Below are 23694 nucleotides of genomic sequence, written 5' to 3'. Positions count from 1 at the left end.
TGCGTGTGTGTGTGTGGTTATGCGGGGCAATGCGATGTTGAAACGAATAACACAGGAGACAACAAACGTCTTTTTTTGTGGGGCTGTTCTCAAAGACTATTATCAAGTCCTCTGACATGAAACACGAACTTTCTACTCACTGGCTGCAGGAAGTAAAACCTATAGATAAAACCTGTAGATGTTGAGACAGAAAACGAATGATGGGAGACAAGCAGAGCCAAAGAGAGATAGACAATCCACCTTAATTACATCATTGAAATCATCAGCTCAACGTATGAGATTCCATCCATTCCTCTCCCGCCTGCTGGACTCAAAATGTCTGAGTACACATATATATTTCTTGATTCCTCTGTCCGATCTGCATGTGCACAAACATGAACCCGTGCAACAGCAGTTTGTGGTCCAACGAGAATTTCTGACCATGGACACCTGCAGTTCATACACAGCAACAGAGAATCCCAATAACCTTCCCTCCTGCTTTCTGCTTTATGAGCATCTTTAGATATAGATTTTAAAAACCTCAAATCCAAAAAGTACACACAACGTTGACGTCGAGGTCAGTGTCAAGCTCGGCCATTTATTTACGTGAGAAGATATCAAACGCTCTCCTCTCTTCACTTTGAATACAGATTTCATACTTTTTTCAGCCGAACCCTTCACCCTCCCTCTCAGCCGAAGTCCCGTGTGGTGGCTGCCAAGAAAAAATGCAAAGAGTTGTGTGTTGTTGCACGAGCCCTGACAATGCCCTCTTCATTACCTCATGCCAGTTGTAACTAACCATTTCCATATGACCACACAAAAGAATCTCACGCAGTCACAGCGGAAGCCTCGGACCGTCGAGCAGAAAGGACAAAGAGCCCGCGGGTCACAGCCTAAGATAAGATAAGATAAGATACATTTATTAATCCCACACACATGCACAGTCACACTACATGCAGATGAGGGACATTTGTCCTCTGCTTTTGACCCATCTGGTGAACATCGCAGGACACACAGAGCAGTGGGCAGCCATGTTGGGGGAGTAAGGTGCCTTGCTCAGGGGCACTTAGACAGTGGGGGTAGGGAGAGGGCTCTTTGGACTTTGGAACAGATCCAGATGTTTTTATTGTCACTGCGAGGAGTCGAACCAGAGACCTTCCAGTCCGATGTCCGTAACTTTCTGCCCATAGTCCAATTTTTCTGCCACTAGTCCACCGCCTCTCCGACTCCACCTAAACTCACACCCAACTTTTTGTATGTGTCCTTATTGTTGTAGTGTTGATTATACAGTGTTGATTGTGCAGTGTTTATTGTTCAGGTGGTACAGTACAGAGATAATTTGTCGGCTCAGCCTCGGAGCTGATATGCCTTTAGAGTTGGGTGTGGCATTGTGTAAACAAAGGCTTGTTATACCCTCAGTGGTTAATTCATACGTGAAATGATGTGTACCAGTGAGAAGAAACCATTCTCCTCCAAGCACCATTTATCAATTTCCAGCCAGATCTCCATCTATAGATCTGGTGTTTTATTTACACCACCTGTTCTCACTTAGACGAACACACAAGTTAAATGAATAGTAATTTAGAACATTTTGATGAATCATATATATATGTTTTTTGGGTTACTAGGCCAATTTTAAGATTTGAATATAATATTATGATAATATTACTGGTTTTTCCCTATCAGTACATTTTCTGTATTAGTCCTAGTTTTTTCCTGTTGACTCGTGTTTTAACTTTTATGGCTTTTAAAACTTTATTCTCAAAATCTCAACATGTCTTTTTCCCCCCTTCTGTCTGGAGCACTCTTGTTATCTTTCTTCCATAAAGACAGTTTGGAGCAGCAGCTGTTGAGGACAGGGGGTCAGAGAAGCAGGGCGATGGAAGAAGAGCAGCATCTTGGTTCATTGCTCTTTTCATGAATTTCAATGAATGACATCCAAACGGTGCAGGAGTATGTGAAACCACTGACATGTCTCAGTGACTTGGAGGTGAAGTGCTGTTTAGAGAGTCACAGGGTTGTACAAATACAGGAAAGTCACTGTGCCGACTACAATATGTGCACGCCTGCTAATATCCACTGCTCCTTTTCCCCTCTGCGCTTCTCTCTCCTCCAGACTTCCATCCATCGCTCCTCTCCTCCCGTCCCCATTTCCAGCCTGTGTTCCATTCTCCATGCCTCCCTCTGCTCGCCTCCTCATCCCCCTTTTATCTCTTTAATTTCCCTTTTGTCTCCCACTCCGTCTGACCCCTGTCATCTGTTTTCCTTTCTCCTTTTCCAGCCCGTCTGCCGTGGAAGGAAACTCACAAGAAATAACTCCTCTCTGACTATAATGTCCTTTTTTTAATAGCCACTTTGCCCGGAGCTTTAAACCATCATGTGTCACCTTTGCACAGACACACACACACACAAACACACACACATACACACCCACCCCCCCCCCCCACACACACACACATATATTGACTTACATTGATTTCCTGAAAACTTACTCTACCCTAAACCTAAACCTAAATCTAAACATAAACCAGAACCAGAACCTGAACTTGAACCCATACACACACAAACACACACACGCACACACGCACACACACACACACACACACACACACACACACACACACACACACACACACACACACACACACACACACACACACACACACACACACACACTTCCCAGTATATTAAATCCCATAGCCACACCCAGCTCCAGCCCTCGAGCCCTCCCACGCGACAGTGGGGGGAGCCGGGAACGTGCGCATCCAACTTTTTGTTTTTGGCTCCACCGGTGACAAGTTCTCCAGCTGCTGCTTCGTCACGTTTGGAGGAAAAAAAAAACTTTTAATTCTTCAACTTCAATTTATTCACAATTGCCTGAATCTGCTTCGCACGGAGACGCACGGTCACATCTGGACGCAGCTTCCTCCTCCTGGTGCAAACCTGGTGAGTACACGCAGTATTTACAGTTTGAATACTGTTTGAATGCTGCACGGACCTTATGGGACATATTCATGCACCATTCAAATACAGAGACTCTGTAAAATACATCTTTAATATAACTTACACTCTTATATTGACTTCAAGCGGAGTTTTCTCTCCTTATTTGTGCAGCTTCAGATATTCCAAATATTTAGATAATTTGAATTCCGGCAGGGCCAGGACATATTTTAAAGTCAGCGTGTGTTTATTTTATTTGATAATAATATAATCACGTCACAGAGTGGTTTACAGGAGCTGGGGCTGTTTCCCCCTGTGGGTATTTTTACACAGATCATAACTCTCTCAGCTTCTTGCTCCAACTTTTGGACGGTGGAAATGAAAGGGGCGTTGTCAGTCACCAGTTTGTGTGTGTGTGTGTGTGTGTGTGTGTGTGTGTGCGTGCGTGTGTGTGTTGCATTTATCTGTATACTGAAAGGAGGTTTTGTGCAGTTATTATTTCTATTTTTCATCAGAAGGTTTCCGTGTCTGCTGTGTTTCTCATTAGACTTTCCACTGCAGCGTCAGTTGACCTGCTTTGCATCTGTAAACCTGCCCATATGCTTACACTAGATCCTGTGTGTTTCCTTTACTTTGCCTATTCTCCTTGCTGTTATACATTAAATTGGTTTATTTCATTGTCCCTGTAGCTTCTTTTGGCCTTATATCGCTGGTGTCTGTTATTTCCCTGTGGGATTATAGGACGAGTGTGACTGAACAGAATCAGATCATCATCGGTTCAGACTGTTGTCGTCTCGTTTAAGTTTTCTTCTGTGCACTACACTGTCGGTCACCTTTGTTCCATTTCTGCATTAGTGATTGAGTTTTGATGAGGCGGTGGATTGAGGTTGCATTCTCCCTTCTGTGTGGCGCCCCCTTGCGGTTCCTGAGACTGGGCTGCAGGCTGCAGACAGGGCTCTCTGTCTGTCCGCCTCTGTCTCTCTATGACACTTGTACGCACAACACCAGAGGGATTTCCTGAATGAGGCATCATGACACCTCAATGATCTCTCTCTCTCTCTTTCACTCGTATTTACAACAACAAGAGGCGTCCCTAAGGACTCTGGGGGCCCAGCAGGAAGCCCATGGGGGGGCCCTACATAGAAATAGAGTCACTTATTTTATCATCAAATTAAACTAATAAAGTGCAAACACATAAATAGTAGTAAAGTCGTAAATTTCAAGTTCAAAGCCCCCCCACCACCAGCCCAGGCAAATCATCCACACATATTTATAAATTCTGGTCGTTAAGGGGTCATCGTGTCCCCTCTTCGAAGCCAAACATAGATTTTATTGGGGTTCTCAAGAAATTCTCGTTGCTGTGGACTTAAATAACCAGCCATTCTCAGGGGCTGCCCCCCCCCCCCCCCCCCCCCCCCAGCTTGGGGCCTCAGCAAATTGCCTGCCTTGCCTTCCCTCTTGCAGCGCCCCTGACAACCACTAAGTGAAACGCCTGAACTTCAACAAAGCTTTTAAATTAGTTCTATGAGCTCCACAGACGAGCTGATGGACACTGTTGTCCATTCAAATACCGACAGGGAAAGGTCTGTGGGGTGCAGCTGACGGCAGGTTGCTCGTGGAAGTACACGTGGAGCCTCTGAGTCCCAACAGACTCGGGACACGAGTAACAAAACTGCTAAAGTATTTGTGCAGGGCTGTCGTTCTGCTTCCATTGCTCTCTCGCTCTCGCGGCTCTGATGAGATGTGACAGGAGGCCCGAGAGCGCCAGCGCTAATTTGAAAGTATTTTTCGGTTCTAGCAAATGCAGCAGGAGGGGAGAGGTGTGTGATATTCAATAGGAGCCGGATTAGTTGTGTGGTTAGTGTGGGAAGCTCCTGACGGATGAAAACGTGGCTGTTGGTAGAATTGAGGAAGTGCAGGGAACGGGAACTTCTTTACCTCTGGATCAGGTGTTCACCCTCCTCACCTTTTGCCATTTGGGAAACATTAGTCAGCACTGTCACATTAGGAATGTGTGTGAAAATGCACACACACAAACACACAGACACACACTCACACAACCCATGTTAGTATCCAACATGAACGAATTCCTGTGACGGAGGGAAGCCTTTAAACCCAGCAGGAAAACAGTTGTGATGAGTGTGACACATGGACGTGCACTTTCAAGGGTCCTGATCTAGGCATTTAATACAAACACACAGACACACACAGACACACAAACTCGTTTTTATTCAAGACCTTTAAAAGTACATGTCTGAAGAGTGGATTTTATGACACTGCTGCCGTTATTGATTCTGCCAGAGTCTTTATTTATTCCCTTCACATTTCCTGATCTCTTTTCTTTGTAAAAAATAAATAGGCCTACACAGTTTTTCAGCATCAGAGCAACTATTTAATAATATATCTGTTTGCCTGAAGTCAGGCTGAGAGCAAGCTGTTTGTCTTTCATCAGATGAGACAGGAGAATTAACGGCTGAATTATCATTTGCATTGTAGAGACTTTACTGTAAAGAAAGATTCTGCCCTCATGGGTTATAATTTGCTCTTTGTGACGTTGGTGAACAGTAGCACTCGTGTTTACAGTTTCAGATACATGGCATTCCTGAAATTGGAGCTCAGGCATCTGTGTGGTCAGGGAACAAGTTTGATTCTCCATCTTGATTTCCTCGTCTTCATCGTTCTGTTTTAACGTTTTCCTGATTTCCAGGATTGATGACTCATCTCATTATGGTTACTAATCAGAAATCATTTTGACCGGGCTGACATTGGCTTGCATTTGTTCGCCCGCACCTGAAGACACTGAAGACGCCGTTCGGCCTCCTCCTGCTGCTCTGAATAAAACCAAACTAGATTTAACTGCCATCGTATTTTCTCCCCATAGTTTGGGCTCATCAGTACGTGACAATGTGGCCTGACTCAGACATTTCTCTGGCTAAGTGGTTAATAAACCAGGATGAGCAGCAGCAGGTACGGCTCATTGTGTCCTGAGTGAAGAGACGGATTCATGACAGACCATTTTTATAGAAACTATGACCCACTTTGAGAAGCACTGGTTTAGACTGTGCTCTGTGGACTCTCCACATTTCTCCTGGTTATTTAATTAAACCAAACATAGCTCAAATATTTCATCCTTCAAGGCAGCCATTGTCTTATAACCTCATAAAGTCAAAGCTGATGTACTCATAGATTTATGGGCTGTGGTAAAAGATTTAGTAAATGTTGAGGTATGAGGTTTGTGGAATTCGAGTCACATGACTATTAAACTGTCTGTAAAATAAAAATAGTATTAACCAATTGTGCAAATTGAAGCATGATAACCATAATAAAATTACAATTAAAATATGATGAGCCGTTATACAGCAACATCTGAAAAGCAAGGATGAAAGGAAATAGAAGAAATACTGTTATTGTCCTTTGTTATAAAAACACTTGAGAAGATGAAGAAAGAGATCAATATTTATTTCTGCTGAACCTTGTAAAGAAATGTACTGAAGCTGAAAAGACGAGATGTTCCAATAAGTTACTGTATTAAAGATAAACTCCCCACATGTGACGGTTCAGGCCTCACAGCCACCAACTCACTGTGCATGAGCCAGTGTGTAGGCAGCTACTTCCTGTTTATAAAGACCTAACATCCATAACATAGAAGATTTGAGCTCTTTCATTGGACAATCTGGTCAAATATAATATATTTATAACTCTGCATTTCCTCTGCGCGACTTCGCCAAGTCAGATTGACGCTCGGATGGTTTTTAGTTTTTTCTGTGTGTTCTTCTTAAACAAAGGTTTGTTTAGTCACTGGCTTCATTCCAGGGAAGATGTGCCTTTTGTGTTGTCTCTAAAAATAAACCGAAGCTTGGCTACTGGTGTTGTGTACACACACGTTTGCAAACACCGTCATTACAGCTGCGATACTGTAAAGGCCATTCCTGGGAAACCAACAGGAAAGATGGCGATTCGGTCTTAATCGTGGATATTGAGGCTTTTTTGGAGTAAAACTCACAGGTTTAGTTTTCATGAATATATTGAATCGTCAACTCTGAACAAATCCTTTAAACCATGAGTGTAAAACCTTTCAAAGGGACAGATTGGGCACTTTTACGAGCTGCTACTTCAAATTGTAGCTTTTATTTTGGTTCTTTATAGAGAAGTTTCTTTTTTTTTTATATGAACATAATTTTTCCAAGTGAAAGTTGAGGATCAGTGGAAATGTTGCATTTCAGTCTGAACTGTGCGACCTCCTTGGTGGAAGCCTTCTCGCCATCGCTCCTCCCGCTGTCAGTTTTTCCACATGGACCAAGGATGGAGAGAGAGAGAGAGAGAGAGAGAGAGAGAGAAAGAAACAGACAGAGGAACAGAGAGTGGGACACAGGGAGAGATGGGGGGATGAGATGCAGAGGCCCAGTTAAGTCTGTGGCTTTGTGTTTTATGAAAAGAGTTTAAAAAAAAAGGATGTTTAAAGTCAGCATTTTCCACCGGGCGAGGGAATCCATCAGTCAGCACACACACAGACACACACACACACACACACACACAGAAACACACACACACACACACACACACACACACACACCAACACACACACGCTAACAGAGTCCCCCATCCTCCTATTATAAGGCTGAGTGGAGGAGAGGAATGGCAGCGTTTGTGTCTGTTGTGTGTGTGTCTGTGTACATGTGTGTGTGTGTGTGTGTGTGTGTATGTGTGTGAGTCAGTGGACGAGGCTGAAGTCTGACACTTACCTGTTTGATCTACAAACTTCATAACACTTTTTATTTCTCCCTATTTTCTATTGGTATTCAGGAGCCAAACTTTTTAAAAGTCCAACCCGAACACAACAACACACACAGGAAACTGATCCCAGCAGTGACGTGTGCTGTCATGTTGGATGAAACAGTTTTGTTGGGTTGTTTCCTTTTTGCAGCTAAAGTGAAAAACTTTCCGTGGTTATTTTTCTTTCTGTCGACTGAGTTTCCTGAACGTTAAAACCCCTGAAACCAGATATAAACCCTCTGTGCATCCAAACACATTTTATTTACAGTGAAAAATAATAGCTTGCAAAACTATTTTATTGTCTCTTCAACTATGACGACAACAGATTTGTCCTCTAAATTTTATCGGTGATTATAGTGAGTGATGAATGGTGAATCCAGCAGGGTTAGGATTTGTTTTGAGGAGACACGTCACCACAGCTGAGGGAAACATCCCTTTGTGTTGACATGTGTCACTTGTGATGGTAATAGACATGAAGATCTGTGAAATATCAATGTTATGAATACCAGACCAGCGCGGGCTTTTGTTGCCGTCAGGTCCCGAGATCGCAAGCGCACGGGAGCAATGAATAAGCAGATGGTTGCAGTTCTTGAATAACTACCCACATATATGAAGTTGGGACAAACAACGTAGTGAATCTTTTTACAACACAAACATGCGCACAATGAATTCATGTAATTTTACTCCAACAGTAAATAGTCGTCAGGCTTTTATGTTCAAAGTCGACAACGTTTACGTTAACTAGCTGCGTCTCAGAGTCTCTCATTTCTTGTGGGCCATATAGTTGCGGTTTTGCATTCTTGCTATGTATATGTGTGTCTGTGTGTGTGTGTGTGTGTGTGTGTGTGTGTGTGGGTGCATTTTCACTCATGTTTTTGTTTTTCTCTCTACCCTCCGTTTCCCTCCAGTGAGGTTTCCTTCCTTTACTCTCCGTCTCCTTTCTCCCTCGCTCCTCCACCTTTTCTTCCTCTCTCTCTCTCTCTCTCTCTCTCTCTCTCTCTCTCTCTCTCTCTCTCTCTCTCTCCTCCACCATCGTTACACAAGGTCAAAGCTGAAGTCTGATTGGCCGCCACAGAGACACAGGGATGATGATTTACTGTATTATAACCGGCTGAATTTCTGGGAACTCATCGAGGCCTAAAGGCTTCATGAGCCAGACCTCTTACAATATACAATAAGTAGAATGGCCCTCAGTGGAGCACATACCTCCACCAGGGCCAAACAGACAGTCCCCTGAAATCCAATCAAGCTGCAACAAAACATCAGTCGTCTGAACGTGCAAAACCCTGATCCATGAATTATTCCTTGGGGGGAAAAGAAGCATAAAGAAATTGAAAACAAATCATGGATTTAATAGTTTCTTCCCAAACCTATATCACAAACAAACAAACAAACAAACAAACAAACAAACTTCCATGTCCGATGTAACTATATACCCTGTCAATAATAATAACTACTTTTGTCATTGAAAATTGTTTGCAAGGTAGTTAATGAAACTGCTACACAACACAAGTGTCATGTTATAGCATATGAAGTACTCAGCTACTACATTATAAGAACCATCTGATGTATATGTTGTCTATAGCTTAGCTTTGCTGCCTCGCTCTTAATGTAGAACACATATTTCCAATGCAGGCTTACATGTGAGGTTCTTTTGCTTTATTCTCGGACCGTTATGAATATGAATATTTGTTTTTTACAAATCTGTAGCTGTTTACCTTCACGTCCAAACCCTGAAAGCCGAGTCTGATGAATCAAAGAGTGTAGCTTACTCTCGATGCTGCTCCCCCCCCCCCCCCCCCCCTCCCTCAGACTCAGACAGGGAGGGCTTATCCTCTGGCGCACCCCGCAGCCACATGCTCCCTCACAAAAACTGGGGCCTGCTTCCTGTCGGCGGAGAGAGGCTGTTTTTACTGTGACTCCATTTTGGCAGAGAGGGCTAATTCCTCCGGTGTCTGGCTCCGCATTTCCATGTGCATGTGTGTGTGTTTATGTGCATGTGTGTGTGTGTGTGCACTCACATGTGCTTTGAAACATGTCTGTGTCTCTGCCTGTTTACTCCCCGAAGCGTTGGTGGTATTTTTTGCTGGTTCCAGCAATCAAAATCGAATGTGTGCACATGTGTAGTTTTATGTGCATTATCCCCATGAGACAGTTAGGCTGAGTTTGATGTGTACATTGTAAACAGTGGGCAGACGGTAGTTTGGTGGTCTCATAGCTGAGCTGTCATTAAGTTGTAAAACGGTTCTGTTAAAGTCCTTGTTGCAGAGAAATGACAGATTCAGAAGCTGCTCTCGTGTTATTGTTTGTAGCAGAACGGGAAGATGCTGACGAAGCTTTTCACAAGACGAGCAAAACTATTTCCTTCATAAAAAAATTAACCACATGGGTTTATTCATGTCTTTGCTATTTAATAACAATTTTCCCTTGAGTCAAACCGACATACACAGAAACAGAAACACAATTCTAGGTCTCAACAGATGGTCGCCTCTCAGGCTGTTATGACTTTCAACCGTCTGGACGTTGAGTTTGAAGTTTAGTTTCTTTTCTTGCTCAGGTCACGTTGCTCAAAACAAAATGATAAGCTGGTATCTGAGCCACCGCACTCGTCTTAAATGTGTCTTTAGCAGTGAAAACGTCTCCATGATAAAGTGTCTTAGTTTGAATGTCCTATTATTTCCCCCCCATGGCACCAGGGATCCTCTGTAATGTTGCTCTGCTCTTATATCTCAGTTCGTCCACACACTGCTGAGCTGAAGGTGTAAACAGTTCACCCGTTGGTACTATCAACAAGTCGGAGTCAGGATTAAAGCCTTAAATCACTGCAGAATAAACAGCACACTCCCACATACTGGGACTGTGCACACACACACACACACACACACACACACACACACATGCACACACGCACATGCGCACGCACACACACACACACACGGTTTGTTAAACATGGAACACAAGGTACGCATTCTCAGAAGCATTTTCTGTAATTTGAGGCCACAGATATTTCTCTGGCTGTTTCGTTAAACCTGCAATTTTCACAGTTGTTTGGAAATGTTGTGTTTTTTGGTGACTGGTTGCAGATGTTACAGTTGCTGTATCTGGTACAAACATGCAGTTGGATCCAGGTATGAACTGATTAGATATTGGTGGTAACAGGTCAAAGGTAAAGGTCATGGTGACCTCATGCTCTTGAGAAAGTGACCTTAAAAAAACATTTTTTTGACCTTGTGAACATGTTATCATAAGAACGCCTTCAGAGAATCTTTTCAAAATTGGCACAAATGTGCACGAAGACTAAGTGGTTAACTGATTTACATTTGGGTAGTCAAAGGTCAAAGGTCACGGTGGCCTCACAAATCAGGAGTTTGGCCCTTTGAACACGATATCCACCAGGGAATTTCTTTAAAGTTTGACCAGTTGTCACTTGGGCTCAAAGATGAAGCGATCAGATGGCAGGGGTCAAAGGTCATGGTGACCTCACATGAACTTGTAAACAAATGTATGTAGACTGAACCTGCACTGGTTGGTGGAGGTACACAACCACATTTTACTTCAGAAAATACTTCCATAGAAATGTAAAAGCTGCATTTTAATAATAAATTGTGTGTTTCGTGTGTACTAATAAATATTATGTTGTGTGTTTCTTCCAACAGACTCCGTTCATGCTCGAGACCTCGGTCCAGCCCTGACCGTCTCACAACCTGCCTTAACACACAAAAGTCACACACACAACTGACGCAGCCAGACATTTAACTGGCCTGAGCAACGGGCAAGAAGCAGCAGAGAAGTTCGCAGAAGGGGCCGCCATGTTGATCATCTTAGCCTTCATCATCCTCTTCCACCTGGCGGCAGCCGTCCTGGTCTTCGTCGCAACCATTCACAATGTGAGTAGAAACCAGGAGTGATATAAGTGCACACACCACACGGGACGTTTTCATCATATCAATACATTTCTCGTTGAAGGCGTGGTGGGTGGTGTCGCCTGCTGGACGAGAAGTCATCTTCACTGATCTGTGGTACTCCTGCAACACCACCTGCTTCCCCGTGGAGAACAGCCACACGACTGATGCAGGTAAAGACAACTCCATGTCCAAGTCTGTGTGTGTGTGTCTGTCTCTATTTGTTTGTGTGTGTTTCACCGTTTCTCCTCCTTCCCCTCAGCCTACCTGCAGGCCGTCCAGGCCACCATGATCCTGGCCACCATTTTATGTTGCGTCAGCTTCTTCGTCTTCATCCTTCAGCTCTTCAGGATCCAACAGGGCGAGAGATTCATCTTCACAGCTGTTATCCAACTTCTGGCCTGTGAGTGACACACACACATTTTACTTTTCAGTGAGTTGGGCGGACATTCTCTGAAGTCCCTGTCTGAAAGCTGCTATAAAGACAAGCCTTGATGAATAAGGGTTCAAACCACACATAAGAGATCAGGGGAAAGGGGAAGTAGGAGCTAAGAGTCTCACCCACTACCAGTTTCCATATATTCAACCCATTTACCTAAATGTCAAACTATTCCTTCATTGTGCTTCAACCAGAGACAAGTACTTGAATGTGTCAGAGTTTGAATGATATTCACTGAACTGTGAAGTGAAACATCTGTTCTCTTCCTCCTCCACCCTCCTTCTCTCAGCTCTATGTGTGATGATCGCCGCGTCCATCTACACGGCTCAGAAGAAGACCTTCCACGTGCCAAGTCTTCAGAACGGCTCTTACGGCTCCTCTTACATCCTGGCCTGGGTCAGCTTCCCCATGACCCTCATGAGCGGCCTCATGTACCTGGTGCTCAGGAAGCGCAAATAAGCCGGGACGGGCCTGCACGCCGCGTCTCGACAATATTCAAATGTAGAAATAGGAACACTTGGACACAAATACTTAAAAGACGAATACATTTCCTCAACAAACGTACCTTCACACGCTCTCTGTCTAACCCGTAGATTTTCTAATAGCATTGGAGATAAGGAAGTGTGCCAGAAATGTCAGATCCATTTGAATTTACTGTAAAGTCTCAGGTTCAGAGCCAAATGTACTTCTGTCCACTTCACCCACTCAAATCCCTGAATAGTCCCCCCCCCCCTCCCCTCCTCTCTGATGCTGCGTTGTTCTCACTGAATGTGGTAAAGATGCATCCGGACTCCCTCTGTGTGTGTTTATACACACTGATCTGCCTCATTATCTCTAAATCTCCAAACAAGTGCCTCAGAAGTTTGGCCGACGGTCGACAAACCCTCTGTGCCTCTAAAACGTTGAAATCAAGACATATTCACATTGATTTTGAATATCTGGTCTGAAAGAGTTAACTGACTTGTTCCTGCCGGGTACACACGACTCGATACGTTCATTTGCATTGAGCCAAGGTCAGATCTGCTCGATGCAAATGCAGCCACTCACTTACAAGCCCACACACAAGGTAGATATACACTCGCTGAGATTTGGGTCAGAATCAGAGCTCCCTCTAGATTTCTAGTTAATTCTTTACACTCCATGTACCTGTAATCAGAGGGGAAACATCGGGCTTTGGTCGGGTTCGGTCATAAAAACAGAAAGACTGTCAGTTAGTCTTCTCTCGAGCTCAGTCGGGTTCGGGCAGGAAATTGCAGCCCCAGCCCCACTCCACTGAGAACATACCTTGACTGCCCTGTTCCCTCCTTCCCCCTTCAGCCAATACACACGAGAGGATCTCTGTTCCACAACAATGATTTGTCTCCCCTGTTGTCTCACCGTCTCCTGGTTCCCTCTCACATCATTCTATGTTTAAAATGTCTGATAATAACTATATACATTGAAGAAGAAGGAAAGTGGGTGAATGTTTCCTCACCGGGACACAACCCCTGGACTTTCCAAAGGGTCCATGCTTCGTTTCTCTTTGTGAAGCTATATATAAGCTTTATTTTGTACATAATACGTTTTTGCTGTGTATGTATAGTTCAGGCAATTGCCAAAAAACCTATTTCTGAGACTGAACTGTAGTCTGTGTGTATTCTCCAGTGTAGTGACGCAGTAGTGGAGGTAGGATTTGAACCCTTTGTTTGTAATCTCATGTTACTGACTTGTATTTTATTGGTGACAGAGGAGCCGATGATGGTGCTGTGACATTTGGGATTTAAAAATAACAAAATAGAAAACGTGCAAACTTGAACTAAGTACGAACTTCTATTTGTTATAAAAAAAATAGACAAAACACTATTTATTGTTTAAAACCACTGTTTGACTTTTAGCATGTGACAGGGGACGTATGAAGATAGAACGTTTTCCCTCTCTGACCAATCTACTGTTTGTTTTTCGGTCCATTGCTTAAACATCTCCAGCATCAATATGGACGCTGTTCTCGTTATTATTTCTTGCTTCGGTATTTTTGCAGTATAGAGATAATGTTGGATCCCACAGGCAGTAACCTTGGAGCTGCTACAGGACCAGAATGATATCTAGGAAACAGACAAACACACACAAAGGGTCAGTAGTGCACCGGGTTGTTGAAAGTTCCCGTTGGACGAACTCTGGACCACGAAGCCTGGCAACACAACAGCTCACCAAAAAAGAAAACGAAGAAGAAGATTCAGGGAAGGGACACGGAAGTGAAGGATTTGCTCTGCCGTCTCAAGATGATACTTGAAATCGATCAAAACAACGTCTTGGAGGCCGAGATCATGATTTTCATTGTTGTTCATAACTTTTCTCGTGACATCTTAAAAGTGTTAAACTAAATCGTCGGCCTCCTGTTTGCATGCAAATCCCCTCTTTAACTTATAACTTGGATTTTTTTTTTTTTTTGTGAAATACAGTTTATCGTAGATTTTGTAAAGTTTTCTTCTAGGTAGCTTTGATTTGATTTCATAACCGATCTAAATTGTGGATAAATCGACAACTTGAAACCTAAATTATGTGCGTTCGCTGTTGCTGATAATTCAATAGAAACCACAGCAATCTGTCTTAAGACGCTGATTCGTTAGAGCTACTATTGATTTAGAATTGGAAATGTTGTGTGTTATGGTTGTGATACTTTTTACTGTGGTGTGTTGAGTGTGTCATTGTAGATCAATGCAGATCTATACCAATCACTACAAGGCCATACTGACACATGATCACATCACTTGTGGAAGTCAAAATTACATTCACGGGGATTTGTTTTTTTTAAAACTTATGTTGCAGTTGAATTATTTCTATTTCTGAATGAAGTATTGATTATCTATTGATCGAGTCTTGTGTTGTTTTATGATGGAGATGCGGTGGTCGACATTTTTCCTCAAATGTGACGCAGGTTTATTAAAGAATGTCAAATGTGAGTGAATCTGCTTGTGACAGTCGCTCTCACGCTTTTTCATTCTATTTCAGTCACTATTTATTGTGATCAGTGCTTTAGATGCTATTGACACCCAGTGGACCGACAGAGAACTACACCACATGTGTCGCTGCAGGCCACAGATTAGACAGAAAAGAACAAACTGGTCTCTGCTCGGTGAAGAAACTGTCAACAGGTTCAGGAACAAAGAATTAATCTCCTCTGCAAGAATCACCAGGTGCTTTTATTCCCCCCCCTCTGCTCCCCCATCCAGCAGATGTAGATCTCAATAAATGTGTTTTACAATAAATAAAATGTCCTTTGTTTGTGCTGAGTCTGTCAGAGTCAGGCATCCATCTTTACTCATCACACACTCACTCTCATTCCATCGCTCCCACTACTACTTTATTTTGGGGTAAATGCTCACGAGGGGTTAAAAGCAATAATCAAGAAGTGAAGAATGGAGATAAGGAGGAAAAGGTGGCAGGAGGACCAGAAGTGTGTTAAATGACATGACACTGCACACTCTTGTACACTAGGTGGCGGTATGCAGTTTAAGTTTATTTGAGAACCGCCAGTAACCGAGAGAAGAAGAAGAAGAAGAAGAAGAAGAAGAAGAAGAAGAAGAAGAAGAAGAAAAAAAAAAAAAAAAAAAAAGAGAGTAGTTTTTCTTACAAGAACTTTCGTCAGTTGATGAATGATGATTTACTTTTATTTTGTGGAAACTGGGCTTTTATTCTAAAGGGATCTCACCGGAACTAGGAGTGACTGACACACCACCGGCGGTTACCTTTGTTGGAGGTACTTCTACTTTAAATTAAACTTTACTCTCCTAATTTCTGAAAGTAACATCTGTACAGCAGCTGCCTGTGTGGTTCGTACGCGTTAAAACAACTTTAGTTATCGGGTATTAGTTCCCCAGAGGGCCGTTATCTTCTGGCTAACAGCTAGCTAGGACCGTTAGCTCAGTGAGCTTGTTTACAAACTAGCGTGTTTCTCTCTCTGTTGTTGTCCTTCGCTCCAGGCTGTTGGTTTTAGGGCTTTTTTTTTTACCCCGCCTTGATTTATCTGTTGGTCGATTATTCCTTTCATATACCGTGTTTATGTTTGTTGACATAAACAACGCAGTAACATGTGTGTATTTATGTTTACATTTTTACCTTAATTATTCCCCCCCCCCCTCATTTCAAGCTCTTTTATACTTGGATGCATTTGTGTTTCCTTAATGCACCGAGCAGGAGTCTGCAATACAGTAACAATGAAACTAACCCTAACCTTTTCTACAGAGTCCTATTCTATGATTAATAGATATTTATCATCAAATGCATGGTAAACTGCAAAATATTAAGCTTTAATTACATGTTTTTGTCATAAGGGAACTAAAACATTTTTAATCACTGATATCGTTATCGTAATTGATCCCAAAAAATGTCCTTATCGCTTAGGCTCAACTTTTACTTATTTGATTCCAGTGTAACTAACAAAATACAAAATCCTACTTCATCTAATAAGTTTAAAACATAATTAAATCCTTCTGTCTGTGCATTAATTTCAAGGTCTTCTCTCAGACTGATATAATTCACGGTCTTACATTATACCCTTAATTGAAACACCCGGTGGGGGGGTGATCTTGATTTGGCCAACATATCGCAGTGGTTTTCAATAGGTGAGGCGCGCCTCCCCTGGGGGGCGCCAAAGAGCCAAAGGGGAGGCGCGACACGAGACACTCGCAAAAACAAAATACACATCTGTATGCAGCTCTAGTGATATCTATAATTGTGCGTGCGTGTATTAGTTTTAAAATGCATCGTTTCCCTGTCCCAAGTCAACAGGAGTCAGCATTAAGGGAGGAGACAGGACCCAGCAAAAAACGTAGGAAAAATGATCTTGAATGCGTTTCTGGTTGTCTGTGGAGAGCGAGTTCCCCCAGATCTCCAATAGGGCTATGGAAGTCTTAATCCCCTTTACCTCCACGTACTTGTGTGTGTGTGGGTTTTCCACACTGACCGTGATTAAAAACAAATACAGATCAAGGCTGCAGGTGGAGGACGACTTGTGTATATTTCTCTCTGCACTGCAGCCCCGCATCGAACACCTCTGTGCATCAAAAGCGAGGCCTCATTGTTCCCACTGATATGGACGATTCAATTGAAAGTCAATGTTGTGTTGTCTTGAATCCATGAATTGGGTGGGCCATAGGGTTGATGCCGCTCGTAGCGCAAATGATGTGAATTTGACGCATTTTGTTTGTTGTTTAAATTTGAGGTTGTACGTGGCTGAAATCGTTAACAAATTTCATGAAAATATGTGAATCTGTTCGATCTGATAATATGCCGTTGTCGTTCATTGATCAGAGAGTTGTCCATTGTGCAGATTCTTTTCGAGACGATGTGCATCTCCTTCAAATGTGCGCTTAAAGCCCGGTCACACAGCACCGATCAGCCGTCGGATGTCGTTGGTTGTAGCTTTGGCGCCGATTACACATGTTAAGCATGTTTTGTTGACTTGTGGATAGGCCTAATTTTAAAAGTAGCCTCAATTAGGCCTGCATGAAGTTGGAAATGATTTGCTGTTGCAAAGAATCGTTTATGAATGCACTTTTAAAAAAGTTGTGGAAATAAAATGTCTTCAACATTACATTTGATTAGTTATTGAAAATCATCATTGCCTGGAACACACAAAAGATGGCATTTACTGAAGAGGCGTGTGTGGGTTAGGTCAGGCGGACGGGATTCATTTTTTTGGAGGGGAGGCTCGGCTGTCCTTACCTACTCTAAGGGGAGGCTCACATTCACCCAATTTGAAAACCCCTGGTATAGAGTAATAAGGTCACCCAGTCCAGAGTCTGGTAATGTAAGAGCGAATCACAATTAACAGTGGCTGTTGTCATTGCCAGGTTTCATGAGAGCAAACTTCTGGTTTAGGGGGAAATGGCAGAGGTTCAAGATCAAAACAAAGACTGCAGGGGCTTTAAAAAGTCACGTCAAGCAACAGCCCACCATTCCACCAAAGCCAAGAAATGCAGCACTGCGGCTGAGAGGACCAGATGCATATCAAATCAGAGACCTCGGGTGAACATTGGATTGGCTTTTAAAAGCTGGCGGGATTTGAAATCAGCAAAAGGATTCAAAACTGATACGGATGTGGCCCTGTGTCTCCTGGATAAGTGAGTTAACCCTCAACAGCTTCGCTACGTAGAACAACTCGCTTGCCAAAGCTGTTTGCTGAATGAAACCCACGCTTGCACTGTGAAGAGCTGTGAAACCTGTCCGGTCAAAAAAGTCCCTGTTGAAAGAAACTTACAACGAACACAATGCATAGGAAGTACATATATATCCTTGTAAATGTAGTACAAATGAAGAGTACCTGAAAATAAATGTACAACGCAGAAACATGGAAAATGTAAAGTACAGTAAAGAAGTAAATGTACCTGGTTACATCCCAAAAACTGTCCCTAGGTAATCAACATGTACTTTGTTTAATGATATATATATCTATATATATATTATCATCTCTTTGCCTTTGCTGACATCTTGTGTATGTTTGTGTGTCTGCATGAAGAATGAAGCGATCCAGGTCCACTTCCACTTCCTCGGGAGACGCTGACAAAATGATGAAGGTCTCCCTGTCTGAGGTAAGAGACAACACTGAAAGCTGTGTGATTAGTATGTCCGAATGCAGCACTGTCGTATGCCTCTATGTGTGTTTATATTGTGTGTGTGTGTGTGTGTGTGTGTGTATCTACAGATGAAAGCTCTGATCAAGCAGGAGGTTCGCAATGAAGCCAAAAGGAATGAAAACAAGCTGAAGGTTTTAATAGAGACTAGTCTGGATCTGTCAGTCGACTACGAAAAAACCATCCAGAAACTGGAGGTTAGTGGAAGTACTGGTGCATTTGTTACATCTTTGCTTCGGTGATGTGACTCATTTACCAACTGTGTTTGTTCTTTTCTTTTGTTTGCTTCCTTCTTGTTTGTCCGACTATATTTCTTTCTGCTCATCAATTTCATTAAACGGTTTTATATCCAGTCTCTTGTCTTTTTTTCTTCCCTTTTCTCTGCCTTGTTCTTTCCTACATTTTTACAACTGCTGGTAAATCCACTCTTCATCTGTCAAGCTTCAGCCATTGTTCTTGTTGTTTCTTCCTCATTTCTTTCTCACTTTTATCAATTCCGTCAGAGTTGTTCATTCGACTTTGTTATCTTGTAAAACAAAAAGTCGAACTCTCGTCCACAGGCTCGAATCAACACGTTGACGAAGCGAGCAGAAGGAGCTCTCGTCCACATGACAAATTTATTCAAAAAGGTTTAGTGGAGACAAACACACACACACACACACACACACATGCATATTAATTCATGTGAGTTGTTTATGGACATTTCATGTTCACACATGCTCTTCAAATTTTTTTCAGAGTCCACAGCAACCTCCTGATGAAAATGACGTCATCAGGTATTTAGAAGCAGGTTCGGGGAGAAACATTGCATTTATTTGAGTTCATTCAGTTTCTGAGACACTTTGATTTGTTGTCCGACTCTTCAGGATAGATTCGGGGGATGAACCGATGGAAACCATGTCACAGAGTAAGAGCCCAGCAAACACGTGGATTCTATGCACCAGTGGTCAAATGCGTTTACTAGTTTTGTGTATTAATTTGGTGCAATCTGATTTTTCAGCAGATGTAAGGGATTGCACCGAGACCATTGGGGAGTTCTTTCAAGAGATGGTAAATTTTAAAAATGTCATTTTTAATCATTTTTCAATTTAGAGGAATGTTAAATTATCATCTTAAGGGCTAAATTAAATAAAACTAATTAATTACATCAATTATTTCTCCTTATCACATTGATCCGCGTTAATTGTAATTTGGACTAAAAACTATTTAATTGAGTTGAAACTTTGGGTTCAAGAATTACTTAATATACACAGGAACTTATAGAGCCAATTTATTGTTGTAGCGACTTGCACTGTTTTGAGAAAGTTAAAAACTTCCCTGTTCTTTCCAGAAAACCAGTGAAAACGCCTTGAAGAAGATACGTTCAGATAATGAAGGTAACATGATTTAAAAAAAATAAAAATGTTTGTGTATTTCCTTAATGGAAATAACCTTAAACAAGGTTAAATATTTTATTATATATGAAGCATTATGTCTCTGCATTACTTGTTAAAAGTTGGAAACAATGAGCTACTGTCATGACCCACAATCAGAAATGGGAGTCGACTAATAACCACTCCTCTTTCCTGTCATCTGTGTAAAGATTTGAAGGCTGCCTTGGCAACTCCTTGCGCTGTCACTGCTAATGAGTCTCAGGTAGGATGGGCTCATTATAACTCACTCATTAGCATGTTAAGTGTAACTAACGACAAACTACTCAAGCAATTCAAAAAAACATGTGTTATAAAATAAATCATCCACATTTTACAGTCGTTTCTGTTTTTCGTTGTTTGTGGCCACTCGGTGTCCTCCCTGTTGTTTTCTCATCTTTCTCTTTGCTCTGTAATAATCAGGGGAATGTCAGGATCATAGAGAAAGTGCCAGAAGCTGAGGAGCAAAGAGAAAAGAAGACTGACTGTCCCGAGAAGACAAAAGAATGTGTCAGCCTGAACAATATTAACATTCCTGAGGACTCAGAGCAGGTGAAATACACACTCACAATAACCATTCTCAGTACTTTGACTGTTTGCTCACATGACCTCATTCCCTCCTCCTCTTCTCACCCCAAGGACAAGCTCTCGTATCCCCCTCTCCCCCCCGCTCCTTTCCCCTCCACCCTGAGCATAGAAGCAGCCTCGTACAACATTCCCCAGAGACTGGATGTGCACTTGGCCCTCATCAGGGAGCCTGCGGGCCTCTCCGTGCTCTGGAAGGTTGGGGTAGAAGACCCTCTTGCTCCGCCCATGGATAGTTACAGGTGAGGATTGGCACAGGACGAAGTGATGGTGTGTGTCTCTCTGTCCTCCATTAGACAGCATGGGAAGACAAAAGGGAAAGAAAAGACAGGCCCTCTTGTCCTTTTAGGCTTTGTACAAACAAAAAATTGTGGTTTATCTTCATGTGTTTTTCCTCAGTAGCTCAATTTGGATTTTTCAGTTTCGTATTTAATTACCGTTGGTATTAAAAAGGTCTTGTTTATAGCTGCAGACACACTCCATTAATAGTGATGAGCTGATTTTGAATAATCATTTGGTCTGTGAAGTGTAAAATGTTATTGGCACATGGAATTATGCAGCATTCACAAAAAATGACTGATAAGTTTAATGGAGAGTGTTGCTCATAGTCCTTCCGTCTATTGACTGATCTTTTTTTTTTCAACTCGTGTTAAATTATTTGGAGAAATACAGCGTTTTGCCAGATGCGACAACATCTGGCCCCAGAACAGTTTTACTTTGAAATCAATTTCCCCTCGTAAATCAGTAAGTATTTGAGTTGTTGATGAGAATTAGATTAATACGTTGCCACCATTCCTCCACTTTCTGAGACACACAGCTTCTCTCAGGTTGATCACGGCTCGATGCCTTTTAGCACATCTGCCTGAAGAACATTACTCCACAGCTTCTGTCAGCTCGTGGCCACCAGATGGAAGCAGAGCTCACTCTTCCTGTGTTTCTCTCCCTCCTCCCACAGCGTCTACATCGCTGTCGAGAGGCAGAAGGGCAGCAGCTACTTCCCAAAGTGGATTTTTCTCGGTGAACTGAAGGCCATCCAGCTGCCCATGTGCGTGATGATCAAAAAGTACAAACCTGGCCACAAGGTGTGTGTCATCGTGGTGGGCAAAGACAAGTTTGGCCGGTACGGGTCCTACAGTGAAGTTGTGACCGCAGCCATACCTGAATAGTGAGGAGGAGGATGTGGTTCCTGGAAAGAGCCAGTAAAACCAGGATTTAGCCACATTCATGTTTTGTCAGTGTTAATTTGTTCACTCAATTTTGAGCAGTTTTATTTGTGATAAATCTTTTGTAATTGCACCAAAATGTTTATTTGAATGTTTACACTGTCCGGGGAGCCCCCAGCGACTGGTTGAATAAGGCAACACACGTGTAAGAAGCTGCTCAACACATTTCTTTGTCTGTTTGTTTACCTGAAACCCAGAAGAGTATTTATATTAGTGTTCTCTGTTTACCTCCACCAAACCACAGAGAAGTGTGATACTTCTTACCTTGGTAATAGCATTACTAAGATCAACCACTGTCCGTTGAGCCGTCACATAAACAGTTACATGTACTTTAAATATTGTTGAATGTTTGAATAAGGCAATAAAGTTATTTTTTTCTCTTTCTAAAAATGTTGTCATTTATAAACTACCTATCTCAAATCCTAAAGAATCTGATTTAGTTGTATGGGTGGTTGAGGCTGTGGTTGAGGGGGCAGAGCGGTCATCCTCTCATAGATGCTCTGTATGAATGTGGGTGACTGGAGATAAACTGTACTGTAAAGCACTGGGTGGTCATCAAGACTAGATAAGAGCTATATAAATACAGACCATTTGTCTGCTGGTGAGAATAAAGCCATACGTAATGTTGTCTGTATATAAAACGTTTGCAAAATTAAATGAGTCTCAGACAAACACCTAAAATGAGTTATTGGGTCTGATCTTGATGTGAACCATGTTCTCATTTGTCACACGTTTCACTCTCCTGACATGTGATGGATTCTCTTTCCTTTCAGTTTCATGTAAACCCTGAGCTACAGCTGTGCTCTGACTTACTGCTCCAGATGTTTTCCTCACCTGTGTTCTAGAGACCTTGACTTCTTTCCAAGTGGCAGCTGTCATCGCTCATCTCTTCTCCTTCTTCCTCAAGGTTCTCCTCATCAGAACGTGTGAGTAAAGACGACAGGATACATCCTCTGTTGGGCGCTACTGAGGGAAAGTCTTACAAGTAGAACGACTTGAGACACGTTAGTACCGACCTGAATTAACCAGAGCGTGATTAGTTTCCACAAATCACACAAAACAAGTGCTTTTCTTTTAAATACCTTATGAATATTTATTTATTTATTTATCTATTTGGTCCTTTAATTGTTCTGAAGTCAGGTTTGTTTCCTCTAGAGCTGAAACTGTCCTGGAGGATATTGCTGCTGTAACAGGCAGCTATTGAACATTTTATATCCCCATCACACTGAATGGCACAACTAGGATTTTGTCTTTGGTGTCAGATGGATTTTCAGGAAGCTCAATGAAAAACCTGAGTGGCAGTTATTGACGACAACACCCCTGTGTGATGGGAAGTGACATGGTGGTAACACAGAGCTTGTGAAGACCCCCCCCTCCCACCCCCCCCCCCCCCTCATCTACTAGCTGTTTTTATACACAAACGAACGCTTGACAGTCCACTGTTAGTTTTACACAGGTTATAATAAACAGTCTGGGAATCTGTGTTAGCCTCTGTACATATTGAATAAGAAGCTTCTAAATATGTTGTATACATATATGTTCTGTTTTTTCACACTTGTATGTTCTGTCTAGTTACATGTTAACACTGGGGATCAGAGAGAAACAGCATTTCAATCCCGTTTATGTCCTGCACAAATGGCAGAATTGACAATAAAGTTGACTTTGACTTTCCAAACGCATCATTAGAGCCTCTGACCATCACTTCCTGTAACACCGCAGGCCAGTATATTGGTAAACTGGAGAAAGCAAGCTTCGTCATTATAGGCGTACAGTTCCAGGGTCTGCTCCAGCGCTTGTGCTGCTCAGGCCCTGGTTTGATATTCTGCTGTGTAT

The 23694-nt window shown here is 42.4% G+C and overlaps 2 protein-coding genes across 4 annotated transcripts; both read left to right on the top strand.

Moving 5' to 3' along the window:
- The first annotated feature begins 2732 nt into the window (after positions 1-2732).
- Positions 2733-15302, top strand: emp2 (epithelial membrane protein 2). Its single transcript, XM_053444103.1, has 5 exons — positions 2733-2925; positions 11349-11579; positions 11659-11767; positions 11857-11997; positions 12323-15302. The coding sequence occupies exons 2-5, from the start codon at positions 11502-11504 to the stop codon at positions 12490-12492; spliced, it is 498 nt and encodes a 165-aa protein (XP_053300078.1). The 5' UTR covers positions 2733-2925; positions 11349-11501; the 3' UTR covers positions 12493-15302.
- A 257-nt stretch (positions 15303-15559) lies between these two features.
- On the top strand, positions 15560-22251 carry atf7ip2 (activating transcription factor 7 interacting protein 2). 3 transcript variants are annotated; one of them, XM_053444101.1, is made up of 13 exons: positions 15560-15769; positions 17893-18134; positions 18530-18602; positions 18716-18841; positions 19205-19273; positions 19383-19420; positions 19511-19551; positions 19645-19694; positions 19975-20020; positions 20227-20279; positions 20477-20605; positions 20693-20880; positions 21594-22251. In XM_053444101.1, the coding sequence occupies exons 2-13, from the start codon at positions 17899-17901 to the stop codon at positions 21802-21804; spliced, it is 1260 nt and encodes a 419-aa protein (XP_053300076.1). In that variant the 5' UTR covers positions 15560-15769; positions 17893-17898; the 3' UTR covers positions 21805-22251. The 3 variants fall into 3 exon arrangements, with proteins under 3 accessions (XP_053300076.1, XP_053300075.1, XP_053300077.1); XM_053444100.1 differs by having other exon boundaries at positions 17865-18134; XM_053444102.1 differs by lacking the exon at positions 17893-18134.
- Positions 22252-23694: the final 1443 nt, after the last annotated feature.

The sequence above is a fragment of the Pleuronectes platessa genome, chromosome 16 (genome assembly GCF_947347685.1).
Source record: "Pleuronectes platessa chromosome 16, fPlePla1.1, whole genome shotgun sequence".
Classification (NCBI taxonomy): domain Eukaryota; kingdom Metazoa; phylum Chordata; class Actinopteri; order Pleuronectiformes; family Pleuronectidae; genus Pleuronectes; species Pleuronectes platessa.
Note: the sequence above shows the minus strand (reverse complement) of the source record. Positions and strands in the feature narration are given on the sequence as shown.